Source organism: Colossoma macropomum, unplaced genomic scaffold (genome assembly GCF_904425465.1).
Source record: "Colossoma macropomum unplaced genomic scaffold, Colossoma_macropomum, whole genome shotgun sequence".
Classification (NCBI taxonomy): domain Eukaryota; kingdom Metazoa; phylum Chordata; class Actinopteri; order Characiformes; family Serrasalmidae; genus Colossoma; species Colossoma macropomum.
In genome coordinates, this window is record NW_023494806.1 from 6,511,595 (window position 1) to 6,522,444 (window position 10,850).

At 39.3% G+C, this 10,850-nt stretch overlaps 1 protein-coding gene across 1 annotated transcript; it reads left to right on the forward strand.

Annotated features, from left to right (window-relative positions):
- Nucleotides 1–1,036: 1,036 nt before the first annotated feature.
- On the forward strand, nucleotides 1,037–10,613 carry LOC118827640. The gene is made up of 9 exons (XM_036599076.1): nucleotides 1,037–1,065; nucleotides 2,923–2,992; nucleotides 3,259–3,368; nucleotides 3,638–3,698; nucleotides 5,050–5,172; nucleotides 5,259–5,434; nucleotides 6,746–6,863; nucleotides 7,282–7,407; nucleotides 10,597–10,613. The coding sequence occupies exons 2-9, from the start codon at nucleotides 2,926–2,928 to the stop codon at nucleotides 10,611–10,613; spliced, it is 798 nt and encodes a 265-aa protein (XP_036454969.1). The 5' UTR covers nucleotides 1,037–1,065; nucleotides 2,923–2,925.
- The last annotated feature ends 237 nt before the right edge of the window (nucleotides 10,614–10,850 follow it).

Consider the following 10,850-nt stretch of genomic DNA (forward strand, 5'->3'; position numbering starts at 1 on the left):
TTTGTGGCCTCAATATATTAATTTGTGGCCTCAGTATATTAATTTGTACACTCAATATTTTAATTTATGGCAACTATATGTTAATTTGTGGCCTCAGTATAGTAATTTGTGCCCTCAATATTTTAATTTATGGCAACTATATGTTAATTTGTGGTCTCAATATCTTAATTTGTGGTCTAATATAGTAATTTGTGGCCTCAATATTTTAATTTGCGTACTCAACATAACAATTTGTGGCCTCAATATATTAATTTGCGGACTCAGTGTATTAATTTGCGGTCTGAATATATTAATTTGTGGCCTCAGTATAGTAATTTGTGGTCTCAATATATTAATTTGTGGCCTCATTATAGTAAATTGTGGCATCAATATATTAATTTGTGACCCCAGTATAGAAATTTGTGGCCACAGTATATTAATTTGCAAACTCAATGTATTAATTTGTGGCCTCAGTATAGTAATTTGTGGCCTCAGTATAGTAATTTGTGGCCTCGATATTTTAATTTATGACAACTATATATTAATTTGTGGTCTCAATATCTTAATTTGTGGCCTTAATATAGTAATTTGTGGCCTCAATATATTAATTTGTGTACTCAATATAATAACTTGTGGCGTCATTATAGTAATTTGTGGCCTCAATATATTAATTTGCGGAATCAATATATTAATTCGTGCCCTCAGTGTATTAATTTGTGGCCTCAATATATTCATTTGTGGCCTCGATATATTAATTTGTGGACTCGATATAGTAATTTGTGATCTCAGTCATTCATTTGTGGCCACAGTGTGTTAATCTGTGGCCTGAATATAGTAATTAGCGGACTCAATATATTTATTTGTGGCCTCAATATAGTAATCTGTGGCCACGCCTTATTAAAAATAATCACCATGTGACTTTAGGGGCTCCGTAAAGAGGCATGTGAACATGTGACTGTTTGAAACGGGCTGTTGGCGGGAAGCGTCCGTTGCTAGGAGCTCCGGTTGCTAAGCGCTCGGCTGAGCTCCGGTCAGTTTCTGTGCAGTTCTCTCTCAGGCGGGACCGAAGCGGCTCAGAGACAAACGGTGAGTAAAACCAGTCAGCTGTGTTTACTGAGCTTATATAACATACATTCGCATAAGCTTCAGTTCCAGCTGTGCTGAGGCTGAACTGGGCGACGAGAACTTTCTGAGATAAAAAGTCGAGGTTTTTAAGCTTAATGGCGGTGTGTCGGTCTGTTCTAGAAAAAGACCTTAAAGGGGAATTCCACCGATTTCTCAAAATTTCTCCATTAATTCAGTGGTTAACTCTGAACAAGGACATTCAGAGGGATTTGGTGAGAAATAATTTGTAGAGAAACTTACTCAGATATACTTTACAGTGGTGGTGATAGGAACTAAAGGTTCCAGTGTTCAACAACACAAATATAGACATTTTATTTACTATCCAAAACCACCAGGGAGCCTATAATCTATGTGTCTTCTACGTTTTATATGTTGGTGATGGTAAAATAGTGAACAATTTGAAAAAAATACGTTTTCTTTGGGGACTATTTTGCCTTACAACATCCTTTGTGTATCCCTCCACCATGAATGGATTAAAATTCATTGATTAAATTACGTTTTAGACCAAAACCTTATCACAAAACTGTCATAAAACAATGTCTCAGATATCAGGCAGCATATTCATAACCATTCCATATAAGTTAATACATTTCTGTGAGGAAGATTTTAGAGCAGACGTCTGGTTCCTATCACCACCACTGTGAACAGTTTCACACCAAACCACTCTGAATTACTTTACTGACATGTTAACCATTTAATTATGCATACATTTTGCAAAATCGGTGAAGTTCCCCTTTGAATGCATTGTCCAGAAGTGTCTTTAGTCTGGAAAGTGAAAACAGCAGTGCAGAGTTCTCAGACATTTTTGGAGAAGTTCAAGTTAATGGAAGAGGAATTTATGGTCCTCTTTTGTCTCCTGAAGCCTGCGGTGTTTGCTAGTTTGACTCCTGATCTCTGGGCAACAGAGCCAACAGCAGCTCCCCCACCAAACCGGCTTCATTAGCTGAACAACAGAGGTTAAAGGGCAGTTCCACAGAATTTTCAAAATCTCTGCATCATTCAACCATTGAGGTACAAACAGTAAACAGAGGCTTTCAGAGTGGTTTGATAAGAAACAGAGAAATAGTGCATTGTAGAGAAATGATTTACTTAGAAAAAAGTCACATTGACTTACATTCAAAATATGTTTTTTCCTTCTCCTGGAAAGTTACCATTTCCGAGCAATATATACATATATATATACATATATATATATATATATATATATATATGTATATATATATATATATATATATATATATATTTATATACACTCTATATTTCGCTGCTGTCGGAACAAAACCTTGTATCTCCATTTTTGTCAGTTTCTCCGTTTTTCAGTTTTTGACATAATTTGAAAATTCTTGTTGCTCTTTACATTGTGTTTAAATTTTATGATGGATGGACCAAAAGAAACGGCCCAAAATTACTTGGAAAAAAGTCTGGTTCCATTGACTTACAATAAAAGTAAGGTATGTTTTTTCCTTCTCCTGTAAAGTTATCATTTTGGAGATACAAGGTTTTGTTCCGACAGCAGCGATATGCAATGTTATCAGAATCATTCACATCAGAATCACATACACACACACACACACACACACACACATATATATATATATATATAAACATATATACATACATATATATATATATATATATATATATATAGATGTGATTGATTCTTTGATAACATTGTGAATCCCTAATAATCATAGTCATTTTATAATCATAAATAATGATGCCGGTACATCCTTTCACAGAGTTATGTGTATGTCAAATGTATTGTCATATTTTAAGACAAACTGAGCATTAGCGCTCCTTTCACTGCATGTGTTGTAGGTTATGGAAGCTGGAAACCATGAAGAAGCTGTGGACGAGGCTGAAGACACAGATGAGCTGCTCTGTACTGGTCAGCCTAGTATGCTGAACTCATGACTGTCTTGTGTATTCTTAGAAAATTCCCATTTAAGTTAGAATTTGGATATGAAACTTGTGCTCTGTCAGTTTAAAAGGGCTGCCAGTGTGTAAAGAACTGGCCAGAGCTCCATAATCTCTTATAATAATGCTTCTATGATTATACACGAGCTGACCCCAAGCTTTTTTATTATAGCAACAGCCATTAATTGTGTACTAATACTGTGCCTCCCTGTGTTTTTGTGCTTTCTCTCTTTTCAGACGTGGACGGAGAGACAGTCAGTGATTTCACTCTTGGTGCACCTGCTCTCCCCCGAGACCACTGTGATCTTCTGCTGGATGCCATCGATGCTCATCTCAGCCGTCTACAGGTCAGAGAACCACTGTTTATTAATAATAATAGGTTTATTTATAGTAGGGCTGGGTGAAATATTAGTATTAGATCCTTATATGACTACAGTTAGTCCCTGGCTCAGTTCTTGGTGCTGCGTAAAGCTCAACAGAGAATAAGTAAACTGGATCAGCACATTTGTGAATATTATCTGTGTAATGATTTTTGTCTATTGTAATATTACTGATAATTAAGCATAACAGACCTTAATTCTATAGTTTAACCCTTTAAAATGTGTTTTCTCTTTAGACTCACAGTCATGGCCAAGTGAATAGAGGCAAGAGCAAGATGGAGGCTATCCTGGGAGCAGGTAAACCCAGATTATCTCAGAAACATATGATCAAACACTGATTATACCTTAAAGGGGAATTCTGCTGATTGTATGACATTTTTGCAACTGTTAAGATGTAAACAAAGCCATTCAGAGTGGTTTGATGTCAAATGTGCTGTTCAAGTGAAAGAGGTGGTGATAGGAACCAGACATCTGAAGAGTTTATTGCCTCTAAAAGCTCCATCACAGAACATTATTACATGAAATAGTTAGGAATACGCTGCCTGATGTCTGAGACATTGATTGCGTTTACATGTGCTTAATAATCCGATAACTGCAGAAAATCAGATTTTGTCAGTAATCCGATCAATGCGTTTACATGCACTTGAGTAATCAGATAATAAGAAAACTCTGGGTCCACATGAGTCAGACAATAATCGGATTTCTACTTTGCAACCAGCCAATACACTCATAGAATTAGACGTGACGTAAACGTAATGGAAAACTCAAACTTCATGCCATAGCTTTTTTTCTGAAACTATGAATATGTATCATCTAGAAGATGAATGAAAATATATAAATCTTTTATTTCGTTAAGCATGTAGACGGTTTCAGCGTCGCTCCAAAGGTGTTTTGCTGCGTCCCGCGGCAACACTTTTTGCTAATTTCCAGGACCACGATCTGTTTTCGCACATGCACAGAAAGAAATCAGAGTAAGAGTTTACATGCACTGAGAAGTCTGATTACTGAGCTAAAATCCAGCCTCTTTATTGGATTTCTAAGTCGGATTTCTAGACCTTACTCCAATCTAAGAAATCAGAGTGTGCTGTTTACATGACCATTTGAATAATCAGATAACTGCAGAAATCCGATTATGAACAGATTATTGAGTGCGTGTAAACACACTCATTGTTTTACGATAGTTTTGAAATACATTTTTGCCCTAAAACCAGTTTTATAATCCATTCATGGTGGAGATGTACATGCAGAGCCCTGTAAAGCAAAATAGAGATTTTGGCCTAGAAATTTTTTTTAAATACATTAATAGCAGAGAGATACATGCAGGGTGTTGTAAGACAAATAGTCCCCAAAGAAAACATATTTTTGTCAAATTTACAACAAAAATACACATAAAAACACTTGGTGATTTTGGATAGTAAATAAAATAGATATATTTGCACTGTAGACATCAACTGTGGTGGACATCACCACCATTATTCAATGGGCCTTTAACCCACTAGGTTCTGAGGGCATTTTCTCAATTTGTGCATATCTTCATATAACATGATCCTCATATGTTTCATATGAAAATGCTGCGTTATCTAAAAAAATCTATAAAATGTGCCACATGAATTTTCTCTCAATTTGTGTTTTGCTTGCTTTCTTTCAGTTTGTCTTGACAGGAGTAACTCTGCGAGTAAGGACACTGGCCTGGGCAGCACTGTCCCTTCCACTGATAAAGCCACCTCTACCCCCGATGGGTCCAATTCAGATCATCCAGATCTCTCCCCAGGTAACATCAGAGACTGCTGATGTTCCAGCCACGGATCCAGTGCTACCTGTTATATTGACCTGCTGTCTGTTTTTCTTTGGTCACAGTGGAGGTCAGCAGGGGCAGGATGGAGCCAGCTGGGCAGCAACAGGACATCAATGAGGAACATTTTGGACTGTGTACAACCCCTTCCTGGCAGACAGGGAGAGCTAGAGGATCTTGGGACTCCAAGAGTGAGCAGTGTCTGTGGAGGTTGGAAAAACTGCTCGGGAGTAGCACTAAGGTAAATAATAATAATAATAATAATAATAATAATAATAATAATAGTAATTATAATAATAATGTAAACAGCAGGCCCTCATGTTATTACATTTTTTGTTTTATGTTCTTTGGAAAAATAGACAGATTAGAGAAATCTGATTGTATTTACATATATTTTCCACTGTATTTTGAAGTGAACAGTCGTATGCAAAAGTTTGGGCAGCCTGTTCTTCTGCACCTTTAATGCACAGTTACTGTTTTTTGGCTGAATTTCACATATTGGGGGAGGGGTGTTCAAATTTTTGCATAGACTGTACAAAATAATAATAATAATAATAATAATAACACTTTAAATTATTATTATGTAAGACTAATTTTACAATATAACTAATTGAATTGAAATACACCGATCGTTGTTTTACGCTCGTTGTCCATTTTATCAGCTCCACTTACTATATAGGTGCACTTTGTGTGCTGCGCTGGTACGAGTGGATCAGACACAGCAGTGCTGCTGGAGTTTTTAAACACCTCAGTGTCACTGCTGGACTGAGAATAGTCCACCAAACAAAAATATCCAGCCAACAACGTCCTGTGGGCAGCGTCCTGTGACCACTGATGAAGGACTAGAGGATGACCAACACAAACTGTGCAGCAGCAGATGAGCTATCGTCTCTGACTTTACATCTACAAAGTGGATTGACAAGGTAGGAGTGTCTAATAGAGTGGACAGAGAGTGGACACAGTGTTTAAAAACTCCAGCAGCACTGTTGTGTCTGATCCACTCGTACCAGCGCAGCACACACTAACACACCACCACCACGTCAGTGTTACTGCAGTGCTGAGAATGATCCACCACCCAAACAGTACCTGCTCTGTGAGGGTCCATGGGGGTCCTTACCACTGAAGAACAGGGTAAAAGGGGGCTAACAAAGTATCAGAGAAACAGATGGACTACAGTCTGTAACTGTAGAACTACAAAGTGCACCTATATAGTAAGTGGAGCTGATAAAATGGACAATGAGCATAGAAACAAGGAGGTGGTCATAATGTTATGCCTGATTGGTGTATAAATAAATGAACTGGTTCTCGTGACATCACAGAAACTATTAATTAAAAACCAAACATAATTTCCCAGATCAGGACTGGGCTGCACCAGTTTCGCATAAGTTTATACTTAAGTTTGTGCGCAAAGTCTTTACTAAGTCATAATGTTATGCCTGATCGGTATCTGTTGTTGTTTATATAATTGTTTATGTTGTGCTCTGAAAAACACAGAACTAACAGAACATTATATACGATGCAAAAAATATATAATAATAAAACTAATAAACAGCAGGTTGGAGTGAAGGAGCAGGAGGTGGAAGAGGAGGACAGCGTGTGCACAGAGGACTTCAGCGCAAGATTCAGAGAGGAGATGCTGGAACCGCAAGAGCTGAATGCAGGCGGAGCAGGTAGCCTGATCTCTAGTTGATTCCTGTTTCCTGTGATGATTTATGTCAAGATAAGGAGTGAAGGGATCTTAGAATAAGAGAAACTTCTCCCCACAGTCAGACAAATAGAGTTCACCTACGGTTGAACTACACTGGAGATCATAGCCTTATATAACCTACTATCATAGCTATACAGGTTATAAAGGACTGACTGCAAATTACTGTTGAAAGCACAAAGTATCACAGACATGATCAGACAGGCACAAGCAGCTGGATAGCCTTGACAGCTTTGTATTGAGTTGAATTGACAGCAGTCTACCTGTAGGAGGCAGCAGAGTTTTGGATAGAGAAATAGAGCACAAATTCCTCTTTTTAAGGCCTGAAAACGTCTCTGACATTGGATGTATAGATCTGTGAGAGTCTGTGTTTATTTCCTCAGGCAGTGCTTCAGATGCTGCCATCATCAGCAGCAGCGACACTGGACACCTAATTCCATCACAGATCGTTCAGAACCAGAACACAGTCCAGAACCTCAGTGAGAAATCATGCACCAGACACCTTGCAGGTATCTCACAGCTTTACTCTTGTGTCTTGAGTTACCTTCATTATGAGGCTTGATATGATTCAGCCCAGATAATAATAATAATAATAATAATAATAATAATAATGATAATAATAATAATAATAATAATAATGATAATAATAAGGTAAGGGGGAAAGGACCTGCCCCAGGTGGAGGAGTTTAAGTATCTTGGGGTCTTGTTCATGAGCGATAGGAAGAGGGATGGTGAGATTGGCTGCAGGCTGGGACAGGCGACAGCAGTCATGTGGTCACTGTACCGGACTGTAGTGGTGAAGAGGGAGCTGAGCCAGAAGGCATAGCTCTCTGTTTACCGGTCGGTCTACATCCTGACCATCATCTATGGTCATGAGCTTTGGGTAATGACCGAAAGAATGAGATTGCAGATACAAGCGGCGGAAATGAGCTTTCTTCGCAGGGTGGTTGCTACACTCTACTGACAGGGTGAAGAGCTTGGTCATCCAGGAGGGGCTCAGATTAGAGCCGCTACTCCTCCAAATTGAGAGGAGCCAGTTAAGGTGGTTCAGGCATCTGATCAGGATGCCCCCTGGCCACTTCCCCATGGGGGTTTACCAGGCACGGCCCACTGGGAGACCCCGGGGTCATCCGAGGACCCACTGGAGGAATTATATCTCCAAGTTGGCCTGGGAGCGGCTTGGGGCCTGCCGGAATGAGCTGGAGGAAGTTGCTGGGGACAGGGTCATCTGGGATTCTCTGCTACCGTGACCCTATCTGGATTAAGCGGTTAAAGATGATGAAACAGCGAATGAATAATGATAATGTATTTTAGTGATGTGCTTTACTGAGGGATTAAACATATAAGGAAAAATTAAAGTGCTCTTATCATGGAAAACCTAATTTCCCTCACTTTTTTTGAAAAGGAAGTAACATGTAAACATTGTTAAAGTGTCAGAACTCACCATTCATTATCCAGTCTACACAGTCCAGATTGCCGGTTGCACCAGCTGGGCTTAGGTTCAAACATAGGCTAGTTGTAACGTGTTTACTGAATTCAGGTTTATGCATCACTAAATCAGAACGAGTTGCACCGCAAACTAGTTTTAATGTTGAGCTTAGTAATTACTAAATATGTACACCTCCCCCTAAGTAGGTGTAAGTGTAGGAAAAACATCAGAAGCCATAAAGAAAACACAGAAAAGAACAAAAGCATGGCTTTTTTGGTTAACTAGGCTAAAAAATCTAAACACTGTACACTGTGATTTTACTTACAGCTCTTATCGTCGCTCTGGTTTCAACTCTAAACACCCACAGCTCCAGCTCAGTGACTCAGCAGCTGCCCAGACGGCTAAACTGAGGCTGCTGTTGTGTCGGTCAGCCAGAAAGCTGCAAGCTGCGTATCTGGTTTTCTTAGGGAAATATTAAAGAATAAACAGACAGCGGCTGTAAATATTTAGTTGTATTCAGTTTAACCTGTACACATCGTTCTTGTCTATGCTGGATATTTTTCTCATTGAAGCACAGGCTGCAGTCGCGTTTCCATGGCAGCAGGCTTATAGACTGGTTATTGTCATGTTAAAGTGACATAAGCATTAGTTTGTTGTTACTAGTTAAGACAGGACTTATGGATTTGTGACGCAACCAGATTTAGTAAAAGGATCGTTTGAAACTAACTAGTGTAACTAAGGACTTAGTAAAGACTTTGCGCACAAACTTAAGTATAAACTTATGCAAAACTGGTGCAGCCCAGTCCTGATCTGGGAAATTATGTTTGGTTTTTAATTAATAGTTTCTGTGATGTCACAAGAACCAGTTCATTTACATATACACCAATCAGGCATAACATTATGACCTCCTCCTTGTTTCTACACTCATTGTCCATTTTATCTGCTCCACTTACTATATAGGTGCACTTTGTAGTTGTACAGACTGTAGTCCATCTGTTTCTCTGCATACTTTGTTAGCCCCCTTTTACCCTGTTCTTCAGTGGTCAGGACCCCCATGGACCCTCACAGAGCAGGTACTATTTGGGTGGTGGATCAATCAAGCACTGCAGGATCAATCAAGCACTGCAGTAACACTGATGTGTTGGTGGTGTGTTAGTGTGTGTTGCGCTGGTCTGAGTGGATCAGACACAGCAGTGCTGCTGGAGTTTTTAAACACCTCAGTGTCACTGCTGGACTGAGAATAGTCCACCAACCAAAAATATCCAGCCAACAGCGTCCTGTGGGCAGCGTCCTGTGACCGCTGATGAAGGACTAGAGGATGACCAACACAAACTGTGCAGCAGCAGATGAGCTATCATCTCTGACTTTACATCTACAAGGTGGACTGACAAGGTATGAGTGTCTGATAGAGTGGACAGTGAGTGGACACAGTGTTTAAAAACTCCAGCAGCACTACTGTATCTGATCCACTCGTACCAGCGCAACATATCCACCTGTTCGGCTTACAGTAGTATAAGGAGTGTTTCAGCTTCAGTGCTTTTTGAATGAGACACAACGCAGGACAGACAATCAGAAACAGTTTCTTTTTACGTAAATCAGTCTTAAAGGCGCAGTAACAAAACAGCCTGTTTAATTGCGAGGGATAAAGAGAGGATGTAAATGGTCGTGACTGTTTTAGCTGCATAAAACCATGCAAATGCTGTAAGTGGACCTTAAGATGAAAAAACAAAATTGAGAAAAATTTGTACAGGCCCCCTCCGATGGACTGGCGACCTGTCCAGGGTGTTTTCTGCCTTCTGTCTAGTGATCGCTGGGATATGCTCCAGCTCCCCCAGCAATCCAGAAGGATAAAGTGCCTTAGAAAATGTGTGTGTGTGTGTGTATGTGTGTGTGTGTGTGTGTGTGTGTGTGTGTGTGTACAGGCCTATTTGTACAAGACAGAAAAGAAAAAAATGATGGATAAACAAAAAGACAGTAAATGTTACTGAAAAATATGTTCATTCCAAGTATAATTCTAGGAATGTACTGATTCTAATGCAGTATTAAATACGTGTCCTTTAAGATGCAGATTAAGTCACAGATAAAAAAGACATTTCATTCCTTTATTTAAATAAAGATCTACCTAACACGGCAGAGCAGGTACTGCTCTCTCACTCTGACTTCTAAAATAAAATTTGAACAAGATTAAGGACACAAGACCCCTGACCCAAGCTTAGCTGTTCTGACTCAGTTTGACTCTTTTGTTTGAAAATTTCTTTGTGTGCTTTAGCTAAACCTCCTGCATGATTTCCACCATATTTTCACCCAGACAGTAATGAATGAACAGATCCGAATGTCTCTTTCATCTGTAGGAGTTCCCATGAGGAGTTTTGACTCAGTCGCTATAGACAGCGATCTGGACTCTGTGTGCACAGAGCGAATACGACAGCATCTGCAGAGAACTCTAAACAACAGGACAGGTACTGGAGAAGTGTTTGTGTGTTTATGTGTGAGAGTAGATTCACTGTAAAGCAGCCAGACTGT

Coding starts and splice junctions, on each gene's coding strand:
- LOC118827640 (XM_036599076.1), top strand. CDS start 2,926: ATGGAAGCTGGAAACCATGAAGAAGCTGTGGACGAGGCTGAAGACACA. Junction 3,699..5,049: donor GGAGGCTATCCTGGGAGCAG/GTAAACCCAGAT, acceptor GCTTTCTTTCAG/TTTGTCTTGACAGGAGTAAC. Junction 6,864..7,281: donor GCTGAATGCAGGCGGAGCAG/GTAGCCTGATCT, acceptor TTATTTCCTCAG/GCAGTGCTTCAGATGCTGCC.